The sequence below is a fragment of the Scardinius erythrophthalmus genome, assembly GCF_964197995.2.
Source record: "Scardinius erythrophthalmus genome assembly, chromosome: 9".
Classification (NCBI taxonomy): domain Eukaryota; kingdom Metazoa; phylum Chordata; class Actinopteri; order Cypriniformes; family Leuciscidae; genus Scardinius; species Scardinius erythrophthalmus.
In genome coordinates, this window is record NC_138229.1 from 22,168,912 (window position 1) to 22,192,859 (window position 23,948).

Here is a 23,948-nt window from a genome sequence, read left to right on the forward strand (position 1 = left end):
TTTAAAACAAAAGGAAAATATGTTCCTATTAGTTTTCTATGAAATATAGAAGACAAAATAAAAAATGAATATGAAACATTGTGGGCTTTGTAAGTGTGCTACTTATTTAAAAGAAAATGTTATCAAGCTTAAATTCCATTGTCCTTATTGTATTTTTCTGTGTGGAAGCTTAAGTCTTTGTACCTTTGCATTAATATTTGTTTATTGAATTGAATAAAAATGTTTAAAAAAGCATATTTATTTGTATGTTTCTCTGTTCCCTTCTGTGTTCAAAAACATTGGGATCATAGCAGTTGGGACTGCTCTTATAACTATTTGAATGTACTCCATACATATTGTAGTAATATTGTTCAATTTGTACAACTGTAAATGTATTTCAATAGACGTGGGATACAAAAAATAAATATTTTTTATTATAGCTATATCAGTATCATTTCAGCCAGACAAACAATGTTTTACTCTTTTTTACACACATGCACAAATATATAATTGTAGTAACCGGTTTGCATAATTTGTCTGTCTGGTTGAATTGATTTGAACCTGCGTGATGGCGTCACGCGGCGTCGCGCTCTCCCATAATGCAGCGGGCCTGAGGTTTTGATCCAGTGGAGTTCATGAGATCGGTGAGAGCGCTCGACGCAATGAGGCGGAGAGACACGACAGCCGTCGAACCTTCATCTCCCAACTGAACACACACACATACACCATTTCTCAAGCCAACAATCACATCAGAAACATGTGGTTCCGCAACTTCTCAATCCTCCCGAGAGGTCTGTGAGTTCCTGCTTTCCATTAAGCCCTTGAATCCGGAGGATTTTTCCCCCGTCGGCCGATTCGCACCGAGCAGGCAATGACAACGGCCTCCGCAACCCCGCAGCAGATGAGAGACCGGCTGCTGCAGGCCATCGATAGCCACAGCAATGTGAGTAACCCGCTCACTCTCCTGCCGACCAGAGCTCACTTTCCCCGACACGATACAGTTAGAGCCTTATCTGAAGCCGCCAAACGCCGTACCGAGCGCCTGAATGTGTGGCAGAGCCGATGTGGAGCTCCCATTAGCTGCCCGCTAACGTTAACTGACGGGAGGCACATTTACCCCGCGCGCTGCGCTAACTAACAGAACAGTCGGACAGGCACCAGATTGCCCTGATTTCAAACATAAGCATACAGTGAGATGTTTAAAAAAAACCCTGCCATCTCGATTTAAGGTGTATGGTTCGATCAGTCACAGATGACATGTTGTGTGAAGCCTGTTAGCGGTTTCATGCCAAGCTATATATGCTATTGAGCTCTGGAGCAGATTTAAAGAATTCTCTGCTCGCTTACCGTAACTTATCTCTAAACAATATCTCTAATAACGCCAGTGTAAGTTACATTGTCTGTTGTTTCCTGCTTAAACATGGCACATCTTGGCTAAAACGAGCTAGGTGTAACTTACGTGGCTAGCTGACACAGTGGCATTAGCAAAGCGCTAGCAGGTGAATTTATGCTGAGAGCAGTGAGTTAGCTTGATTGATTCTGCATCACCAAGAGAGATTAAAGCTGTTTTGGTGCCTTCAAACAGTCCTGGGTGTTTCTGTGTGTGTGTGTGTGTGTGGACTAACCTGAACACACAGCTGGTTGGTGTTACGGCAACGTTGCGGTGCTAACTGGGCACTCAGACCATCTAGAGCTAGCCTGCTGGCTGACTGGAAAATGTGACAGCCACATTGAATGTTTTGCTAAGCTAACACCTCGCTATAAAATGACTAACGAAGAGCAGTATAGAAATAATCAGTGTAACGTTAGAGGTTTAAGGAAATAAACAGTCCGTGTAATTGCCGTCGCAATAAATATTCCCTACTTTAAGGTTTCAGTGAGTCTGTTTTCACTGAAGCTTTTATGGTAAGTAAACACTGTTAAGGTTTGATTAACCCCTAAAATATGTTTGTCCAAGTTCATTTCATACACACTTTGATTATTTATGTACACCGTTGTTTGGCTATACATGTCCATACATAGTTTAGTGCATTGTTACTGGTCTCTTGGGGTTAAATTGGTAGGTTAGGGTCAGGAGGGTCAGTATGCTGCCCTGTAGTAAATGAAGGTTAAACCCGTTGTCTATTGATTGAAGCACTCATGAACAGGGTGAGCTTCTACTACCACAGATTAAAAGACTTTTTCACCCTCACTTTGAATGAGAGGTGAGATGTCTCGGACATCATATAGTAAACTATAGTACATCGCTTTTGTTATAATATTTTTACATGTGAAAGGTACAAGAGGCTGTAGAAATGATGTAATGTTTTTGTGTGCCAAGTTATGTCAATGTGTCTTTTCATTGGTTTCTTTATATTAAACTTTGAGCAACTCCATGCTCTATAGTTAAAGACTGGGATACGCTATGTCACTTGCAGACTTTGTAGATCGTTACTAAAGAAAATTGGGCATCATACACTAAATGACTGAGGATCACACACTGTCAGACTTACAAGTCGTTCCAAACGCAACAAACTCATGCAGAAACGCGCCTCACTTCTAGAAGATGCGTGATGTATGAAAACGTGCTCTAAAATTGGTGAGCACGAAACATGTTTGATATCCTCTGATTGGACAGATTCATAGTCTGTAGTTATAAATCAAAGTCTGTGCCCATCATGCACCACGCTATTCTCTAACTGCCCAAAACCTGGAGGCTGACTCTGACTTTCAGCAACTAGTGTTGACCCTAGACCACAAATCAGGGTCACAAAAGTTGTGTTGTGTATTCCAGTATTCATCTTGAACACTACCTATCTTTAGAACATGATTCAAAATTCTTCTCTACCCGTTATTTTAGATATTTCATACTGTCATTAAGGTTTCATGTTAAATTGTCCCTCTTCCTGTACAGATCTGTAACATGGTTGCAGTTCTTGATGTTATCACCAATTTGGAGAAATACCCTATCACCAAAGAAGCACTTGAGGTTGGTACTTAATTATTCTCATCATCAATAATATATTTTTTGGTATAAATCTGCTTAAGACAAGTCATGGCATATCGAATACTGTTTCTGGGTCCAAGTCTCTACTCAGATTCCAGTGAGAATACTATCTTAAAAGCCATTTATGAGCACTGTGCGTTTAAATAGCACACCTTTAAGCTAAGTTTTTAAAAACTCGGTGTACACTACAATTTCAAGGCTCACCGTGTCCCAGACACCAATATTTTAATGATTTAGAAAAGATAAATCACTGTCTGGAGATTTTGGAAGATAAAAGGGTCACGAGGGTCGTGATTTTAGTTTTAGTTTTTTTGTTAGTAATACAGCGCCATGAGTGTATTTTAGCACTGTTTGTTGTTTGCTGTTGATCTGATCTGAGCTGTTGATCTGTACCAGGAAACAGTAATGTCTGACTTAATGCCTGACTAATATCTTATTTAGTATTACTCTGTTATTTTTTTGTGCAGTTTTAAATAAATAGTCATTGTTTATTTTATGTTCAACAGAAAAATACATTTGTGAATGCTGTGTGATATGATTGTAATATGCAATTTTGAGACTTTTCTCTGTTTCATTTTCATTGCAGGAAACCCGCTTGGGAAAGCTGATTAATGATGTGAGAAAGAAAACAAAAGATGAGGACCTTGCCAAACGTGCCAAGAAACTCCTGCGGAACTGGCAGAAGCTGATTGAGCCTGGCCAAAGTGACACTCCGGCGAGAGGAGTGCCAAACGTCCCGGGATCGGCCAATGGAGGTGCTCACCCCTGCCGGACAGACACGCCTCCAGTGGTCCCCCCTCCAAGTAAGGTTGCTCCTGAGCTTAAAACCAGGAATGACATCCATAACACGTACTCCCCAAAGGCGGAGAAATCCAGCAGCCGAAAGCGGCGGGGGGAGCCAAGGGATAGTCCGCATCTGCCGGCCAAAATGACAAAAACGTCCCTTTACGAGCCAGTGTGTCCCTCTTCCCCACCATCAAATGGAATTAGGGGAAGTCCCGAGCTGCTTCTGGAGAAAGAGGATGATGCGGCATCTGACAGGATCCGCCCGGAACACCTAGAGAATGACAGGCACAACAAAATCCCTGTCAATGCTGTGAAGCCTCATCCAAGCTCTCCGGGGCTTACCAAACTACCTAGCACTTCCTCCCTACTCAAAACATCAGTGTTACAGCAGCATGCGAGAATGGACGGAGGCGGGCAGAATCAACCCAAAAGCCCTCGGTACTCCTCGAATCAACGCAGCATAACGCACGAGGCGATGGCGAAGAGGTCTTCAACATATGCACCAAAAGGGACTCTCTCGAGCCCGTCTCAGAATTCTGCCCAAGTGCCCTCTCCTTTGCCCACACTGCAGCCTTTAACGTCACCGGCCCAGGTGTGCATCGGGGATGGTCCGTCATCTGTGGGGCTGGAAGGCTCCATGCACTTGCACAGATTGTCGGATAGAGTCTCCCAGCCTCCGCACAGCACTGCAAAACGGGAGCCGATCTCCAGCACCCCACTCACCGCACACAGCTTAGAGGGCGCTGAGACCAAGGGTGAGCGGGAGGGAGCGACCTCCAACTCGGAGGGCAAAAAGAGGAAGAAATACAGACCCAGAGACTACACGGTAAATCTTCAGGGGCAGCCCTCGGAGGACAGGAACAAACCTGTGCGGTTAAAAGAGCGCAGGTTGACGTTCGACCCCGTGACCGGACAGATAAAGCCCCTCACTCCGAAGGAATCCCACCATGAGGAAGAGTGCCAAGGACCGCCGATCGCAGCGCCCTCGGTGAGGACTGAGGCGCCGCAGCAAAAGACCCCTACGTCGGTTCCCAATCCGTTTCAGCAGACGAACTGGAAAGAGCTGTCCAGAAATGAAATCATTCAATCGTACCTTAATCTTCAGAGCAATGTTCTTACATCCTCTGGAGCACAGACCCACGGGGCGCACTTTTTCATGACTGAATATTTGAAACGAGAGGAACACGATGTCAAAGAGCCCCGAAAAATGCACGTTTTAGTACAGAGCAGCTCCCCGAAAGAACTACCTGGGGTGACTCGGGACGTAACAAATGAGGACCTTCTCAGAATACACAAGGAACACTGGCCTGGGGTGAACGGTTGCTACGACACCGAAGGAGCCTGGTTCGATTGGACAGAGTGCATATCATTGGATCCTCATGGCGATGAGAGCAAATTGAACATCTTGCCATATGTTTGCCTAGACTGAGAGAACAGGGTTTGGAAAAGCTTTCAATGTTCCCACTGTGAGTCAAAGGGGATCGAACCGACTCTCCTTGTCGCTCCGTACAAGGTTCATCTTACAGGTGTAACGAGCAAACCAACAGCAGTTGTTCCGAGTTCGGTTTTCCATAAAGAGGAGATGAAAAGATGTCCTGTTTGTAATGTGCTGCTACCAACAAGAATTTGCAAACAAGGGTTGTATATAATGGCTCGCAGGGATTTAACTGGGCCAGTTCTCGCACAGTGTGTGAATAAGAGGGTCCGAGCAAGCATTGAGCAGTACAGATATGTTTGAAAGCAAGTCGAGAACACTTTTTGGCAGTTACAAAAAGCTTTATGTGACAAAGAATAAATTATAAAAGTTTCTTATGTATGCATCTATTTATTTGACCATGGTTTCCTTTTTTTTTTCTTTTCTTTTTTTTTTTTCTAGAAGGTTATCCACTAAGATGTGCAGATATGTCTGAGGCTTTTCTGTTCGCATCACACACTTGTCCCCTTATTTGTGATGTACACGAGGCATATATAAATACATTTTCCCCCACAGCGGCTCTCATGTACATGTGCTGAACGCAGTAGATACCGACATTCCATTCTGAACTGAACATTTCTCGCTTCACATTTCTTTCTCGATTTATCTAAAATCCGTGATTTTTCATACGAGAGAAAAGCAATCTATTTTTTAGATGTTAAAACTATTTTAAACAAAACTGTTTGCCTAGATAATTGTAAAAAGAAAAAAAGATGGATAAATATGTCGAAAAAGAGAAGAATTCATGTGCTAGAAGAAAACGCAGTGAATGGCCACAGAGGGTGCTACTTTTCATCTTCATACTGTGAGGACAGAAAAGCAGGAAAATGTTAATATGCTGGAAATATACTTGTTACCATTCCTTTAGATATTGTTTGCCTTACTGAAACCATTCAACGATGACTTTATTTCAAGAGCCTTAGTGAATGTATGGCATTTAGACTTTTGTTTAGGTGGTACAGAAGGAAACACCTCTAGGCATCTGCCATATGGTCTTTTTTTTCTCAAATGGACGCATTGTGCTATAAATGTGTCAATAAATATGCGCGTTATCCTGCTTGTCTGTACATAGTTCTTGCAATCCATGTAAAACCTTTCTAAGTCATGTTTTTTTTTAGTGTGAATGTAATTATTTTTGGAGGAAATGAAGCATTTGGAAAGAAAGACCCAATCGTTTGTGTTACTGTTCACAGGAATCTATAGACCTAGATGAATAGGTTGTGGTCCTATTATTCATTGTGGTTTCAGTTTGACATAATATTGATCGTTTTTTTTTTTTTTTTTTTTTTTTTCTTCAATATTTTTTTTAATGCCTTGCCATTTTGTTTTGAAGAAAAACGTCTTGTGAAGGGGGTGAAACCTATTTGCTGCCGACTTGCAAACACTGTGTGCTCTGCTACCTTCGTCCTACCAATGTGCCTTTGATGTAAAAAGTTTGGAAAGGCTTCCGCTAGCTTCACTTGGTTTCAAAAAGTACAGCATATGTTTTCTTCAAACCATGTCAGATATTCCAGGGATATACATTGTTTCTGAAGCAAAGGCCATCTAAGAGCTCAATACTTGGTTAGGGTATTGCAAATATAATTTGCAATTTAAAACTAGAGGAGAGACTTCTTTGATCATTTTTGATCAGTATATTTGTTCAGTGTTTAACATCACTCGTTTGTTCGAAAAAAATAAAATAATCAAAACTCTTTGCATCATGGTACCCTTTCTTCCATCAAGGTTATCTGTCCCAAATCTACATGATTGACGTGTTCATGAGAGCAAATCTATCATTCAATGTTTTCTGTACCTTTTCAGGAAACTATTTAGCTCTTAATAAAATTGCTGTAGTCTGTTTGCATGCTTGGTGTGTCATGGAAACCCCCTTTAACTGAAGCTGATGAGGCTAACCAAAAGTGGTTGCTGTATATATACGTAAACAACCTAGTCTTAAAGGGACAGTTCACCTTTCATTAACACCCACATGCTGTTTCCAAACCTGTATGCTTTTCTTTCTTCTGTTGGACCCAACAGAAGATTTTGAAGAATGTTTCAGCATATTTTTGTCAGTGTGGTTCAGAAAAAAAGCTGGTCCCCATTTAGTTTCGTTGTATGGACAAAAAAATTGACATTTTTAAAAAAATATGTTCTTTAGTAATTAGGCAGAAGGGGCCATTCCCACAACGCGCACAGTGGAATGGGGGAAAAACATGTTTTTAAAGTTGAGCTTATTTAACCTTGAGTGCTGCATTTTTAGAATGCCATATTCTAAACATTTTAGAATCTACTCTGCTGCTGTTTCATTGTTTTTCTACGTAAATGTGCTAAAGTACTTTAAAGTGTTTGACCGTGTTTGCAGCATCTCGTGGAAACACAGCATTGTAAAAATGCTCAAGTTAAAAGTTGTTCAATTTAAAAAAAAAAAAAAAAACTTGTTTCTTGACCTTGCCCTTTTTTTATTTCATTCCATTTCATTTTTTAATACAAAAACGCATTCTGTGTGAATTGCCCCTTATACACCGAAGTTTACATCAAAGGCATAGGCTAACTTTAATAATCATTCTAAGATTCAAATAGATTTTTTTCGGTTACACTTTATTTTAAGGTGTCATTGTTACAGTGTATTTATTTAAGTACTGAGTAATAATAATTAACAACATGTACTTACTATAGGGTTAGGGTAGGATTAGATTTTGGTTTAGGGTTAGGCCTAATTGCATGTAATTATGCCTATGGATAATTTACTCTTATAACTATGGTAAGTACATATATGTAACAAGGTCACCGTAAAATAGTGTTACCTTTTTTTTCCATTCGATGATGAACAGAAAAAACATTTACAGCTAAATGGAAACCACCTAACTTTAAAGAGGTGTGGCCGCCAAAATAATTATTGGTATAGTTACCGTTATAGTTGTAATTCTTAGTGTAAACAGGCCTTTAGTCACCCGAGAACATAGGAACAACATTAAGTAAATGATGGAATATTCATTTTTGCCTGAGCCATCCTTTTAATAAGCTGTCTACTCTATAAAGTCACATTTATCATGATCACTATATATGTCTCTTTCTTAGAAAATTGTGCCGACACATTTCATTATTTTTACTCAGCGGAAATTAGTACATTTATGGCCGGTTTCACAGAAAAGGCTTAATATAGTCCCAGACTATCAAAAAAAATGCATGTTTGAGCTGTTTTAAATGAAAGCAACTTGCACTGGCATATCTTAAAACGTGCCACTGCCATTATTTTGTCTCAAGATGCACACCATAATTTTTTTTTCTAAGGGATGTTTAAAAAAGCTACTGAAATGTCCTATTTTAACTAAGGCCTAAGCCTGGCTTAATCGAAACCTTGTCTGTGAAACCAGGCCTTAATGTTTTCCACTGGATTGCTTTAAAGTGTGCGTCAGTACCTGTTCAAAATCATGTGACTGATTACATGTATGACTTATTAGCATGACATCCTATCTTGCATTGCTTCCTCAGCATTACAGAGATATTTCATGAGTGTTAGTGACATCATTCAGTAGCCTGCCGTATTCCCAGAGGTGACTCAATCCTCAGCTACCGCGAGTCTGGAATACCAGGATGGACACGGATACTCCCATTATAAAGGAATTTGGTACTTTAGTGCCATATATGGAGTTTTTGATATCAATCACGGCCAAGAAGGGGGGAAAGGGGCGTGGCCCGCATTGAGCGCGTGTTCTCATTGGTTGCGAGGTAAACAAGGGGAAGTTCTGGATATGCATACGCTAAAATAGGAAAAGAAGACAAAACTACCAAACTTTACCGAAGTCTTTCTTTCAGTTCTCGACAATCTGTTTTGAAACTTATTCTACTCTTGTTGCTGACAATGTCTTCGCAGTTCAACAGAGGACCAGCATACGGGTTTTCAGCGGAAGTGAAGAGCAAGGTAACTTACGTGGAATAATTTATAAACTATTTCAAAACCTTCGTTAAAACACAGACATATTTTGTTTGGCATATTGTATCTTATATGTAACGGGAGTCTCTGTCTCATTCTGATGAATCCAAAGTGTTTTAACAAATGTTTCGCAAACTTCCTGGTGTGTTAACATGTAACACGTGTAACGATACAAAGTTAAATAACAATTGTGCTCCATGTAATGCATATTGAATTATATTATTTACTGGCAAGTAGCTCTAAAGTGAAAGTAAGTAAAACGCAAAAGAAGTCACGGAAACAAACGGTAAAGAAAGTTCTCTAGAAACTCTTGGGGCGTTGCCTCCACTCCTCAAATATGTCAATGTGATCTGGCCTGAAAGAAAACGCACAGCTTGTGCTTAAAAAAAAAAAAAAAAACCTACAAACCCTGCCATTAGTTCACATTCCTCCGCCTCAAAGGTGTTGATGTGTTTGTAGAACACTTAGTATCGGTTAGCAGCCCTGACATTACCCTGACAGCCAGATTTATGGTGATAGAAAGGTCTTTAATTTCCTATATGCGATTAACTGACTCACCTACATATTGTTTATTTATGCAATGTAGGGCATTGGGTGATCATGTAGGTCTTCTTGAAATAATGAGCATGTAGCCTGATTATAGTATGATTATTGACCGATGTCACATTAATCTTTCCTCTAGATTGCACAGAAGTATGACCCCCAAAAAGAAGAAGAATTACGAATTTGGATTGAGGGCATCACTGGGCGGTCAATTGGAGATGACTTCCAGAAAGGGTTGAAAAGTGGTGTAATACTCTGCGAGTAAGTTTGCATTTATGTGTTTATGTAACTCCCATTAATTATTTTCAAAGACTATTTTACAATATATCTTTGCATAACCGTGCGGTCTTGATCTTTCCTTAAAGGCTTGTAAACAAACTTCAGCCAGGGTCTGTGAAGAAGATTAACCAATCGTCCCAAAACTGGCATCAGGTGAGCTGACGTTTTACGCTCCTCTAAAATGTTTATTCCCAAATGTTTTTTGGAAAGCTGGGGATAAAATGTTCTGACATTGAACTTTTCTTTCTTTTTTTCTTTCTGAGAACATAGTTGTCTAATGTGTTCACTTAAAGGTTTAGTTCACCCAAAAATGAAAATTATGTCAGGAATTACTCACCCTCATGTTGTTCCAACCCCGTAAGATTTTCAGTCATCTTCGGAAAACAAATTAAGATATTTTTTTATGAAATCTGAGAGCTGTCTCACTCCTCCATAGGCTGCAAGGTAATTGATATCTGCCATCCCAGAAAAGTCCAAGTGACTACAGTGGCTCAACCTTAAGTTTATCAAGTGACGAGAATACTTTTGTGCGCAAAAACAAAACAAAAATAAAGACTTTATTCAACTATTCATTTTCTTCTGTGTGGGCCTGAATGAATTCACAGAGTGTAACAGCGCAGCACTTCTAGGTTGTACGTCAGAACGTAGGTTCACTATTAACCGATGCTGGTCATGTGTGTGATGCTGGCCAATAGTGAGCCTACGTTCTGACGTACAACCCAGAAGTGCTGCAGAAGTGAGCCAGCTCTCAGATTTCATCAAAAATATCTTAATTTGTGTTCCGAAGATGAAGTCTTACGGGGTTGGAACAACATGAGGATGAGTAATTACTGACAAAATGTATTTTTGGGTGAACTAACCCTTAGATAAGATAACCCCAGATAAGATTATCTTTTGTAGTTGAAATGAACGTCCAGCATGAAGGTTATGTTTCGTCTGTTCTCATTCAGCTATTTCATTTTGTTGCAGCTAGAGAACCTGACCAACTTCATTAAAGCAATCACCACCTATGGACTCAAACCTCACGATACTTTTGAGGCCAATGATCTGTTTGAGAATGGAAACATGACACAGGTTCAGACCACACTTCTGGCTCTTGCTGGCATGGTAGGCCCCGTTTAATGATATAATTCCACAGGAGAACAGCCTAACTGATTTTATTTCAGTCTGTAATTATAGATTCTCACTGCTTACAGGCTAAAACCAAGGGCATCCACTCAAGTGTAGACATTGGAGTGAAGTATGCAGAGAGACAGGAGAGGGCTTTCGATGAAGAGAAAATGAAAGCTGGGCAATGTGTCATTGGACTACAGGTATTGCTGAACTTTTTTCTGTCATTCTCTTAAACTATCTGAATATAATTTATTCACAATCTTTAATCTTTATCTGGAAAGTGCCATGAAAATAGCTCATGTATGTAGCTTGTGTGCGCGTCTCTTTATAGATGGGAACAAATAAATGTGCAAGTCAAGCTGGAATGAATGCCTACGGTACCAGAAGACACCTGTATGATCCCAAGTCACATATTCTACCACCAATGGACCATTCAACCATCAGTCTTCAGATGGGCACTAACAAGGGTGCTAGCCAAGTGAGTACCACCTCCCATGATATTGCTCATTTTCTCATATTACTATCTCATTCTGATCAGTGCTGTTATTGTTAACTAAAACTTTTAAAAGTTTTTGCCTACTTGAAATAACGCATAAAAAAATAATGTATATATATGTAAAAAATATATGCACAAAACCATATTTACAAAAATTAAAATGTTTTGACAAAATAACTGAATGTTTTCACTTAGTTTGAAGGACTAAAATGACTTAAACTGAAATGAAAAGAAAGCTAAATAGAAATTAAACTAAAACTAATAAAAATGGCAAAAACATAAAATTACTAATACTTAGTGCCCCATTGTGCTTTTTTATTTTATATTACCTTTCATGCAGTGTGTAATATAGCTGTTTGTGATTGTAAAAGGTCTGCAAAGTTTTAAAGATCAAAGTGCACCACAAATAGTTATTGTCTCCTAAAACGGGGTTCTTGCAGGACATTAAAAAGTCTTAAGTCTGAAATTATTATCTCCTGATTCTAAGTCCATTTAAAAAGTCTTAAATATTGGTATTTTTTTCTGCTAGGCATTCGATTCTAAGACAAGGTCTTACATCTGATTGAAAAATATATGCTTTTAGGCTGTGTAGCGCCAGTTGCATAAACTTAGCCACTGTGTTAAGACTGTCTTAAGAACTAATTTGGCCAACTAGAAATTAGTCAAGAGGTAATCAGTCTTACTTTTCTGATTCAAATTAGACCGATCTACGTCAGTTACATCTGACTTTAAAAAGTTAGCACTAACTTAAGACTGGTCTAAGCAGTTTATGCAACCGGCCCCAGGTCTTTTCGAAATTGTCTACCCATTTTGCAACTTCGTGTTACATATGTCTTTTTACGTAGTGCGTCACAGTGCACTCTTCACCAGAGATGAGTCGGTGAGGGTGAGTCACTTGGAAGAAGAGAGCGGGAAAATTCGAGCAAAATAAATGCAAATTCAACTCTCAATAGCTCGAAGATTACTGGTTTCAGAGATGGTTGGCAACAACTAATGACAGCAATGAAGCCAAGCAATTTATGCCTCAAGCAGGCTAGGCTCACGGAAAGGAGGGGTTTGGTTTTCAGATTTTTTGAAAAATTAGGTGATGTCCCATGTACAGTATGAGAAAATCAGGTGATGTCCCATGTACAGTATGAGAAAATATTTTTCCTTTGATGCATATAAACCTATTGTAGGAGACCTCCAAAACAAAATGAGAAACCTTTAAAATGGCATAATAGGGGCACTTTAAACTAAAGTTAAAATGAAAACTGAAAATAAAAATATAATAAAATGTAAAATGGTTCTGAATCTGATCTGTTCCTTGTAGGCTGGTATGACAGCTCCAGGGACCCGCCGTGCCATCTACGACCAGAAAATTGGCACCGACAAATGCGACAACTCCACAATGTCTCTACAAATGGGCTACACTCAGGGCGCTAACCAGAGCGGGCAAAATTTTGGGCTTGGCCGTCAGATCTACGATGCCAAATACTGCCCCAAAAGTGCACCCGATGCGACTGGAGAAGGAGCTGATGCTGTTGGCTGCACGGATTACCAAGACGAGGGCTACCAGGGATATCAGGATGACGGTCAAGATTACTGAATCAATCGACCAATCGCAGGCTATGAGTCTGAATGAGAAGCTAAAGGGAAGCTGATACTTCCTTGTAAACAAAAGACCCAAAACATGAAAGTGACCCATATGAAACATATCACTTATTTTTTAACTATATCAATGTTCTTTTTATAAACAGTATGTTTGGTTGATTTGAAACGAGAGCCCAACAAAATATGTTAAGTGTTATGTGTGTTGATATTTCTTGTTTTTTATATGGTTCATTTGACAGTCATTTAATTGAACAACCTCTATGATAATATTTAGTATTTGCTTAATTGTAGGTTTAGTTTAATGTACATTTTATTTGTTCAAAACGCTGATCTTAAATGCAAGTGTGACGGGGGTTATTGTAAAGTTACATTTACATGATCCCAAATAATGAATTTTCTTCTTTTCTAATCAAGCCGCCTTGTGAGGAAATTTGATATTAAGTATGGACGAGAAAGAGCGTTACGTGAGTCGGATTCATTTATTGAATATAGAACATGCTCCGGGGTTTAAAACCACTCTGCAAAATGCTTTTTCTTGTCAGTTGAGCATGTGAAGGAGAATTTTTGCTGTTACAGTTGAAAGATGCAAAGTTAAAACAGTGAGGGTTTCAATATGGTGAACCTTAACTGGAGTTATGTGGTCCATTTTGTTAATTTAAGAGCTTATTTTCCCAGTAATATTTTTGTTATTGTGTTTTTAGGCTGGAAGTTTAGAGCACATTCTTGACATGCACAAAAAGAAAGGGGTTATCTATCATTTCAGCAACATTTGAGTCATTTCTGCTTTTGACATTCTAAACATTCGACTTCCTCAGTTAATGCGAGGAGAAGAATGTGTTTTTTTAATACTCTTAACTGTCTGTAATCTGTAATGTGTTTTAAATAGTTCAACTTTGTATTAGTGTTTCATTTTTCTCATCAAATATTTTACTGTTTGTAGAGCCAGACCAACTGGAGCATGTCTTGTTTTCTTTGGATTATAGTATTGTAAATGGAAATTGAAGTATAACATTGTGAGCCTTGAACATTCCAAATTAGGAACTGGATTCACTACTTTTATTCCACAGTATTTGTTCTCATTCCAAATGGCTAAACCTTTTGTACTAGGCATTGGAACATTTTAGGTCTGCTTTTTTTAAACCTTTCTTGTGGAATATCATGGTTAAATGAATGTAGTAAATACTGGGTTTATAATAAAAGATGATGAACAAGAGGTACTGTTGTCAGGATTCACTTAATTTGATATTGCCTTTTGCTCTTTGAAACAATTATAACAAAAGCTAGTTTTTAATTTTCAGTCCTATACAAGAGGAAGATAACATTTAAAATCACTTGCTTAGACTTACTTCCCAATGGAAATCCTGGATCCGTTACTCAATGATCCGATAAGAAAAATGATCAAGCAAGCAGTGTTGAGTCAGATAATGAAGCTGATGTACTACATCCTCAGACACTGGAGCAGGGCCCACTAATATCCTTAATGGTACATAATAAATCTGAAGAGGGGACTTGCCTTCAAAAATTGTTAAATTACTCAACACTGCCATCATCTGGCACTGAGTGAAAAGGACAGCATGGTATTTGAATAGGCTATCTATATTATAAAGCTCCTAACGAAAAGAAATGTTATTTAATTTTTAACAAAGGGTAAGTGAAAGGATGTACTTAACGCTGGGAAAATGCTGATTGTAAAACTGGAGGTCAAACTAAATATTTTATAATTTAGTTCATATTTTCAAGTTAACCCTGATTTATGTAATTTGGTAATTGTTAGTTAATGCATTAAACGATGCTAACTAATGAAACGTTTTAGTGTTACCAATACATTCAATAAAGATATTTTTACTGCGAGTCTCAATCGATATTATGTTTTTGTCGCTTGCACCAGGTGGCGCTGCTTAACAAGGTTTCACCAGTTTCTCCGGTTCTCGCCAGTTTTTGCTGCCTGAGGTTGAGATTTTTTTACAACCTCACTTTGTCGACACATGCGCAGATTTGTGCTTTTAAGGCCTTACTTGTGCCTCTTCTCAAACAGGCCTGCTGTAAGCTTGTCTAAAAGGGTATCTTCTTGTTAATGAAATGCCACATTCCATGTTGACACGCCGCTCACCTCCCTCACGCTTCAGACTGATTTACCTTCATGACTCCTGTTGAAGCAGGTAACCTGTCACACAGGCAGCATTGTGCAAACATTATATTACACAGGTAATCTATGCATTTTTCTCCTTAAAGGGAGAGCTCACCCGAAAATGGAAATTCTGTCAACAATAATCCCCTCATGTCGTTCCATTTTTTTAAACGGCAAAAATATCTCACATTAAAATTAGTTTGAACCATTCAAACAAATCTGCTTTTCTTATTAGTTAAAAAATAATACACGTATTTGCAATGTATTAGTTTTTGCCTTCGGGTTGGGGGTTGCAAAAAGTATTTTAGTGAAATCCAAAACAGATAAGATAGGCTAAAATGAAATACAATTATAAAACATCTAAAAGGGGATACTGAGGGGTCCTCATCATGATTATTGAAAATCAAATGTTATATAACTGAATAATATTTGTTCTTTGGTACTGTTCTGCTTCAGTGGCTCTAAACAAAGTAACAATACATTAGGCAGGATGACTGTTGAATGAAGCTTTAAAAATCATAATGGCTAAACATAATGGCAGTTATATGACGAAACATGTCTTTATGTTTGTGCAATGGCCTCATTTTCTGTTGGTTCTGTAATGCTCTTAATAACTCCATGTATACTGTACTTATAACTATGTGCGGTGTCCTTTTCTTATAATATCTCTCAGTTCACTTGACCCATGGCAATTCATAAGCTTTTGTCAATATGAAGTGCATAATCTTGTTGCCTTTAAACCTGCGTCTTATTTATTGTAAATGTAGCACATTACAATGTTTCTATTTATCACAGCTAAAAAGACAACTTTATTTCAAAGGTGATAAGACAGTTGTTCTTTTCCTAAACCGTAAAGCACTTGAGTGTTAAATACAGTAAACTCATCTAGAAGTAACTGAAAGCACATTAGTGACGACTTCTTTCAGGTGTGAAACATTGAGTGTGACACTCAGAAGCCAACACGACTTAGTTACTTATAGGCAAGTCAGAAGAATAAGCTGATTTCCGCTAAGTAAGGTTCACGTGTGTTTAAGACCATATGGCAACACTTCTAGGAACATTCAAGGACATAGTATTTTTTACTTTTTTTTCTATGATAAAAGTTTATTTTTGGTTTAACAGAAATCACAGCATTTCAACTGTACGGATGTCTTACAGGTATATTTGCAGCCATCTGCTCAATTATATTTGTTGCCATGTTTCTTGTCTCTGGGGCACTGTGCAAGCTCGAGCACCGCCAGGACATTCCAGCATCACCTGCCCTGTAGATAAACTTAACCTTCGGGTCTGATAAGAGCTGCGTACATCTGCTTAGCGCTTCATACTTCATACTGTTTGTGTGTAGTGCAAGAACTTCAGTGACACGGAGTTTGTTTTTTTAAATAAAATCAATTTTTATTGGTCTCTTCAAGACCAAACATTTTTTTCATAAAAACAGTAACAAAAGTAACATAAATTATAAGGAAAAAGATAAAGAAATACATAATGATTTTTTGTACAACACTTAAATATTATGGAAATCAGAGCATGACCGTTTTGAAGTTGGCAAGAATACAGCTGTAATGCTATGAAGAAAATGTACATTTCTCTTATTTACAGAGAAGTGACAGCTCGTCTAGACATTTAAAGGCAGTCAATGTGACTGAGAAAATAAATCTCCACAGGAACTCCTCATTTGATTTCAAAACAGGAAAACACACAAGTAGTCTCAGATCATTTAAACTTTTGAAAGACAGCGTGTGTACCAGAAAATAACTTCCACGTTTGGCTACTTGAAATGACTTGACGGGCAACAAATCTTTCAATGTTCTGCAGATCTACTAATGCATGTCTTTGTCTGTGGATAATGCCTTAAGATAAATAGTGCCTTTACAATAAGCGTTCTCAAAAGTACTGGCTCAAGCTTATGTAGCTTATTTGGTCCGTATTTTAGTGGTAAGGTTATTTAATTTCTTTCCCAAGCCTTTTAGCTATGGGAAGCACTTGCAATGGTGCCTAACCATCAGGTCTTTTGACGTCACCCTGCCAGATTTGTCTAAACATGTAGCAGATCCTTACAGTGGCCTGCACCATATAACACATGCTGCTGCTTGCAGAGTTCCAGGCACATTTAGTTCTTTCCATTCTGATTAAATAAAAGAGCCTATTTTTGCACAGACTGGGATTCGAGTGTCGACCACATACATGATTCAGACATTGTCTGTTATAACAAACAATCGGAAGACACTCCTAAAAGTGCTTTAGACCTTTTCAGCACCAGTATGTTATTTTGGCAGGTTACGAATGGTGGTTTCTCCTCCCACGTCATTGGTTAAGGTCTCGTGTGTGATTGATTTAGACAGCGGACATCCTCTATGACTTGTTCTCGATCTCGGCGGGCGCAATCATCATGGTGGTGGTTTTCAGTGGGTAGTAGCGGCCACGCCAGGTTTTCCAGAACACTCCTTGTTTTCTCTGGTGCCTTTGCTTTGGCGCAGGAGTAACGAAATACCTGCCGTTTAGGTTAGAGCGACCACAGTTGCTAAACCACCAACCACCTGGAAAGCAAAAAAGGAAACCTATTAAAATGACAACATCACCCACATAAAAGATTAAACTTATGGCCAATGGCATCATGATGTTACCTGATAGCTGTTTGGCACAGTTGAGGTCATTTTTCTGGTCATTGTCTTTGTCGCGGGTGGAGAAGGGCACTCCGGATGCTTCGGTGGACAGAGAGCTCTCCAGGTTCCCAGCGCGCCTCTCCAGAATGCGAAGGGAATAGTTGTTCTCCGCACCGTTCAGATGGAAAGGGTAGTTGATGATCTGAATCTCATCCCGCCAATCAGAGAACTGCACTTTGAGGATGTAGTTGCCACCTTTGGACACAGAATGAATCTTCTCCAGGCCGAGCCAGAACTCACCTGAAAGCGACATTTAAGAAGGATATTTAAGAGACTGGTCTAGGAATAGGCCAGGAGATTTAGTCACTCTGCAGTTAAATCATTTAAAGGCATTAGGGATACAGGATTTGACAACGTTTCCTCTCAAGCCAGGATTGATCTGATCCTCTATCCTTAATCTGCCACTCTACATCCATTATTAGTAGGTAATCACTTTGCCTTAATCAAAGTCTACTGACAGAAGTGGCTGTTTGCTCAGAGCCTGTTGCTCACATGAAAAACAGAGTTGGTTCAAATTGGATTCTTACCATTCAGGCTCCCAAAGCCAGCTTGATATGCCTGCCATAGTTGATCGAAGTCTACAGATCCATCCTGTCGTCTCTGGATGACTGTCCATCCTCCTTCTGTTTATTCAAGCACAAAACAAAAGGATTAAAAGCTGTTCTCCTGAGTGATATTTTTGGGGGTGGGGAAGCAATATGCAACGTGCTTTACCAACAAAGAAGCCTTAGAGGCTCAAAACACATAAAAGTACCACCTACCGGGTGTCATTTCGCAGAAGACCTCAAAAGGCTGCGAGTCAGTGGGTTGGATGGTGTACAGCCCGCTTGAGGTCTCACCCCTTAGGAACAGCTCATGACAGTCAGAAGCCATAGCTGAAAGACACAAAAACACCACAAATATATTCACATGTCTACAAATGACCTTTATCCAAGCCTGTATCCAAACAGGGATTTTAAAGTTGGCACACGATGGATATTGCTCACACGTACAGAATAAGTGTTTATCACATTGTTTAATGGTGAACTAAACCCTTATCTCAAACACTGAACCTTGAACGTGTCCACCCAATTACACAGAAGACAACATGGAGTTTGTTTTGAACTCCAGGGCAATAGTCCAAAAATGTCGTATTGGTACAAAAGAGCGTTCAATGCTATACGCATTGGCATATATTTCTCAGACACTGACGCTTAAAAGGTGCGCTATGTGGCTCACTTTACAAACATCTGCGAAACAAAGACAGTTTCACAAGAGAATTCTGACCTGGCTGGAACAACTGAGGGTGTAAACATGACCTTTCCCCCAGTTCCCAAGCAGAGACTTCCCTCAATTGCCTCAGACCTCTACAAGCATTCCCTCTTCCCTGCCCCCCTTTAGTCCAGCCCTTCATGCGTTCTTCACGTGCACAGCACCCCTCCTCTGACATCACAATGCATGGACAGCGAGTGATCCGGGAATGCTGAGGCTGCTGCTGCTATTTGAGAAGCAACTGCAAAGGCCCTCAAGGCGCTATACGTGAGAGGAGTCAGATACCCCCCAAAAAAGTTTGGTGCTGTCTATCCTGATAAAATTGGATGCTGTACTTTAAATGTTATATATATATATCCATAACGTATATATAAAACGTAATATAAGTCATATGCGTAGTTTTCTAAAACACAGTGTAATATATATATATATATATATATATATATATATATATATATATATATATATGTGTGTGTGTGTGTGTGTGTGTGTGTGTGTGTGTGTGTGTGTGTGTGTGTGTGTGTGTGTATGTAAGGCTCGGCTCAAAGCATATGGCATTAAGTGAAGTGGTCTTCTCTGGCACACCTCTCATTCACTACAATAAAAGAGGTTGTCTGTGTGGAGGCAGGGGGGTCTGAGGGGGATAGTCTGGCTCTGACAGATCTAGGGTAAAGGTTACATGTTTTCTGAGAGAAATGACGTGTTTTTGGAGTGCTGCACACGACAGGGAAAGTCTGTACAAAGTTCAGGTCCAAAAATATGCACTCTGTATTTTATAGTTTTCACTGGGTTAAAGCCAGGAAATCTAAGGTACAGGATATACGATAATCTGAAAAAAAAATAAGCACTCCCTTTGGTCTTGGCCAGATTTGTAACAAATCTCTGCGTGCTTGTGACCCTTATTTAACACAGTCCGAGACTGATGAACTTGCACACAATTGGAAGGAGTCCAGGAAACTGTTTCTTTTAAAGCATTCTTTGGATCCCACTGATGTCAGAACTCGCCATTAAAGGCTTTATTGTGTTGGTTTGGATGACTGTTCTGGCCCATGTGTTTCTGCTAGGTTCACCTTTCACCTACTTAGAGGCAGCCATTGCTCTGAAATGGAGTTACTTATAAATGTACCATTTCCTACCATCACACACCTACAGAATTAAAAACATTATAATATTCAAGGTTAAATGTTTGAGATATTGACTAATTTCCATGAGGCATTTTCTAAATGTTTTCAAGATAATTATCCTATTTGGAATGTTAATCAACATTATGCAGTTCATTACATCACTATATATGTGCAAATCAAGTCCCAGCATGCCGTTGGCAAGGGCTAAACTTCGTCTTTTGTGTTTTACTTAAGTGTTGATGCAATTATTAATATAGGGTGTTAGTGACTGTTTTGGCAGAGATGGTCCATTTGTAACGACTTCTATAAGCGAGCATTTACATTTAGAGCACTCTTACTAACTTATAATGTATTTTGTGTGTGTGTGTGTGTGTGTGTGTGTGTGTTTACTGAAACAGTGTTTTTTTTAAACAGAATTATATGTAAAAAAAAACACAAAAAAAACAACTTACCATCAGGGGAATCTCGCTGTTCAGAGCTCGCGTTCAGATGAACTTCATCCTCCTTCCGTTTGAGAGAAGATCGTTCGTTTTTCATTTGAATCTAGTGCACATCACATGAATATTTCGAATAAGTTTGTAGTCTTAGATTTAATATTAATAACCACACTATTTTGTACGTATATTTTGTATCACAGTATTTTTTTATTACCTGGTTTTGGAGAGTTCGAATTCGAATATTTTGTTTATCCATTTTTTCTTGCTGTTGCTTGATGCGCTCGACTAGGTCATCAATGCGTTTATTTTGCGCCTCCAGCATCCACTGAAATCAGAAATGGTTTGAGGTCAGTCTTTAATCAAACTCAAAACGGGGACTTTTCCAAACATCAGCTGACCGAAACGATAGTTACAGTGTTGACAATTAAATTCCTGTATAACCGGTCCTGTATAATCTTTTCAAACGACACAGCTTTTCTTCTGCATCGTAATGAAGTTCGCGCAGACAATGAAGATCTAAACAGCTTGTTTTTTGCTGAAACATGAATCAAGGGGCGAAGGTAAACTTTCCAGGAGGTCAGTGCCTCGGACATTTTTCTTTGTCCGGACATGGATAACTGCTACCTTGCACGTACAGCACGGCATTGAGTTCATGCCATGAAGCGGTGTTCACGCCCACAAACTTTTCAGTTATGCGCTTGTGTGCGGGTCAGTAGTCTAATGGAAATGCAGGCTTTTCAAATCACTTAAACCAACCCAATTAATTCTTGTTTAGTTAATTTAAGTTAACAAATATATGCAAATACACAAAGCAAACATTACAATGCATGTCAGGCAGAGATGTGGTTAGCCTATGGCTAAAACAAAGACAAAATACTTCACTTTCTTTTAGCCCTGAAATAAGGTTTTTACACATACCTGAATGACCCGTGCATCACTGTAGTTGCCGTTGGCAGCTTCCGAACCCTCTCCTTGCATCAAGCCATCTACTTTTTCTTCCATCTTATTCATTCTCTCGTGGTCCTTCTGCCTGTCTTTGAGCAGCTCCTTAGTCTTCTCCCGCAGATCCGTGGACACGTTTAGGACCAGCCTCTCACTCTCTTCCAAACTCTGGGCTTTTGCTTTCAGCGCCATGCTGTCTTCTTGAAGCCGTTGAGTCAGCTTGCCAAGCTCGGATACGGTGACGTTGAACACCTTCATCTTAATGGTGATGTCTCTCACCTGGCCTTTGGTCTTGTCCACATGTTCTTTAAGACCCTGACCTAGCTGCAGCAACCCATGTGCAAGCACATTAACATCATCCCATGCTGCATACTGAACTCTCTTCTCTTTTCCAGCAGCAGCAGCTCCTCTCCTCTCCAGCGGGAAGCTTGACCCGGAGCTTGCCAAGACTGTGATGCATAGCAGATTTGCCAGTGGTACCTTCATCTTGCTTGTTTTGTCTTTGGTTGTCTGGTTATTCTAACTTGTAGTAGAGACCGGTTAGCTGTCGCAGTATTCTGAAGAGCACAAGCTCATGCTGTTGAAGGGCTGACTTGATTTTATACCCGTCTAGCATGATCTGATTGGCTGGCTATGTGGAGGGAGTGTGTCTGCTCAGGTTTCAGCCTCCTCCCCCTTAACTGTATTTGCTTCTAATGTGGACCATGATGTAAGAATGAACACGGTTGCAACCAGAAAGCCTATCGATTTCTCATTATTTTTAAGATTTTGAAAATTGAGTGTAAGCGTACAACAATGAGCAATTTAGCAATTTATGTGATTCATATGTTTGTATGTGTACCTAATCAGTTTGACTTTTGGTCAGCGGTTTCATTGATTATCTTTTTTTGCACATTGTTTCACACAAACAATCCTACTGAGACAATTGAGGTGTGAAGTACAATCGTACAAACCAGTATTGATTTCAGTTTGGTACATCCTACCCACTGTTAATGTTCAATTAGAAAAATACATATATTTTTATATATGTGTATATATATGTACATAAATTATGTACATATAGATTATATATGTACATAAATATTTCGTTTCTTTGGTCTGAATGGAAATCAGGATTTTCTTAGTGTGAAGTCATTATTGTGGCAGAGGCTTTGTGTGGAGCGACGAGGTGAACGTGCCGTAGTTGAGCGCTGTGGTCTGTTCCTCTGTGAGCACAGAGCAGTGTGAGAATTAGGGGAAAGTTCATGCTCACAGAAAGCCAGCATTCACTAGAGCCTTCTGAAGACTACACTCGGTTACCTCTTCAAGTGATGCCGTAGATTTTGCCACACCCATAGAAAAGCAATACTCCTATTTAGTTGTTGTTGTTGTTGTTTTGTCTCGTGAAATAAAGGATTAGGTGTGTATTCCAGTTGGGTGATATCAGAGTACAAGTGTTACAGGGTTTACCCTTTAGTATTCGAAAGCTTTTCAGGTTTTCAGAGAGAGATTTGCTTGTTTTTACAGTGTACTTTGCTGACATGGTCAAAACAGAATTTGAAGTTCTGGTAAGTGGAGCAGAAGCCTATATATGTATAAATGTTGAATCTCTAATATAAATCTAGGTCTTTTATGAATGACATTATTGCTCAAAAGTTTAGGGTCATCATCCAAACCATGCCTTTAAATGCCTGTGTAATCTTTAATGTGATGCATCAAGTTAAATATTTCACTTGAATTTCAAGCCTGAAGGGTGCTTCATGGTTAATGCTGGATTGACAAAGCATTTTCTACTTGTTCCAGTGCTTGTAAACCAACTCTCAGGGTGTGTTTGCTTCTCAGTGCCAATGACGTGAAGCAAGCGATAAAACAAACACTTATTGAGTTGTTTTATATGCACGCCTTTTGGTGGATCACTCTAATTGAATCACATAACATGTCATTGTTTTAACACTCTTTAACACTTTTTTGTTTGGTACTTGCATAGCTACAAGACGGGGTGACATCTTAAATCAGCTGGCCTACTGCTCTTTATAATGACGGGTCAGAACATTTGGTATGGGATTTTAATGTACGCATCATCTGCGAAGCACAGTGCGTATCCATCTCTTCTAGCCAAAGTCTTTTCAGATGCCGAGTAGCCCTGAAGTCAACGATTAGCATATGAATGACAGGGATATTCAGTATCTGCCCTGTCTACGAGTTTCCCAGAAACACTGATGACAGCAGTTAGTCATCTGCCCGAATCACATGCCGGAA

At 39.3% G+C, this 23,948-nt stretch overlaps 3 protein-coding genes across 3 annotated transcripts; 2 read left to right on the forward strand and 1 right to left on the reverse strand.

The window, feature by feature from the left end:
* Positions 1-536: 536 nt before the first annotated feature.
* Positions 537-6,895, forward strand: crsp7 (cofactor required for Sp1 transcriptional activation, subunit 7). The gene is made up of 3 exons (XM_081374852.1): positions 537-922; positions 2,873-2,947; positions 3,552-6,895. The coding sequence occupies exons 1-3, from the start codon at positions 851-853 to the stop codon at positions 5,178-5,180; spliced, it is 1,776 nt and encodes a 591-aa protein (XP_081230978.1). The 5' UTR covers positions 537-850; the 3' UTR covers positions 5,181-6,895.
* A 1,733-nt stretch (positions 6,896-8,628) lies between these two features.
* On the forward strand, positions 8,629-14,378 carry cnn2 (calponin 2). Its single transcript, XM_081373901.1, has 7 exons — positions 8,629-9,129; positions 9,824-9,945; positions 10,050-10,116; positions 10,933-11,070; positions 11,160-11,276; positions 11,408-11,554; positions 12,885-14,378. The coding sequence occupies exons 1-7, from the start codon at positions 9,070-9,072 to the stop codon at positions 13,158-13,160; spliced, it is 927 nt and encodes a 308-aa protein (XP_081230027.1). The 5' UTR covers positions 8,629-9,069; the 3' UTR covers positions 13,161-14,378.
* Positions 14,379-16,673: 2,295 nt separating this feature from the next.
* Positions 16,674-22,284, reverse strand: angptl4 (angiopoietin-like 4). The gene is made up of 7 exons (XM_081374590.1): positions 21,687-22,284; positions 20,983-21,093; positions 20,784-20,874; positions 18,718-18,831; positions 18,484-18,579; positions 17,918-18,196; positions 16,674-17,830 (listed from the first exon to the last, which is right to left on the reverse strand). The coding sequence occupies exons 1-7, from the start codon at positions 22,194-22,196 to the stop codon at positions 17,646-17,648; spliced, it is 1,386 nt and encodes a 461-aa protein (XP_081230716.1). The 5' UTR covers positions 22,197-22,284; the 3' UTR covers positions 16,674-17,645.
* Positions 22,285-23,948: the final 1,664 nt, after the last annotated feature.

Bases quoted from the DNA above. Each gene is read 5' to 3' on its own strand.
- angptl4 (XM_081374590.1), bottom strand. From the start codon at position 22,196: ATGAAGGTACCACTGGCAAATCTGCTATGCATCACAGTCTTGGCAAGC. The intron at 20,875-20,982 runs GTAATAAAAAAA...GATGTGCACTAG, and splicing joins TTCGAACTCTCCAAAACCAG to ATTCAAATGAAAAACGAACG. The intron at 18,197-18,483 runs GTAAGAATCCAA...TGTCGCTTTCAG, and splicing joins TGGCTTTGGGAGCCTGAATG to GTGAGTTCTGGCTCGGCCTG.
- crsp7 (XM_081374852.1), top strand. From the start codon at position 851: ATGACAACGGCCTCCGCAACCCCGCAGCAGATGAGAGACCGGCTGCTG. The intron at 923-2,872 runs GTGAGTAACCCG...CTTCCTGTACAG, and splicing joins CCATCGATAGCCACAGCAAT to ATCTGTAACATGGTTGCAGT. The intron at 2,948-3,551 runs GTTGGTACTTAA...TTTTCATTGCAG, and splicing joins TCACCAAAGAAGCACTTGAG to GAAACCCGCTTGGGAAAGCT.
- cnn2 (XM_081373901.1), top strand. From the start codon at position 9,070: ATGTCTTCGCAGTTCAACAGAGGACCAGCATACGGGTTTTCAGCGGAA. The intron at 9,946-10,049 runs GTAAGTTTGCAT...CTTTCCTTAAAG, and splicing joins AGTGGTGTAATACTCTGCGA to GCTTGTAAACAAACTTCAGC. The intron at 11,277-11,407 runs GTATTGCTGAAC...GTCTCTTTATAG, and splicing joins AATGTGTCATTGGACTACAG to ATGGGAACAAATAAATGTGC.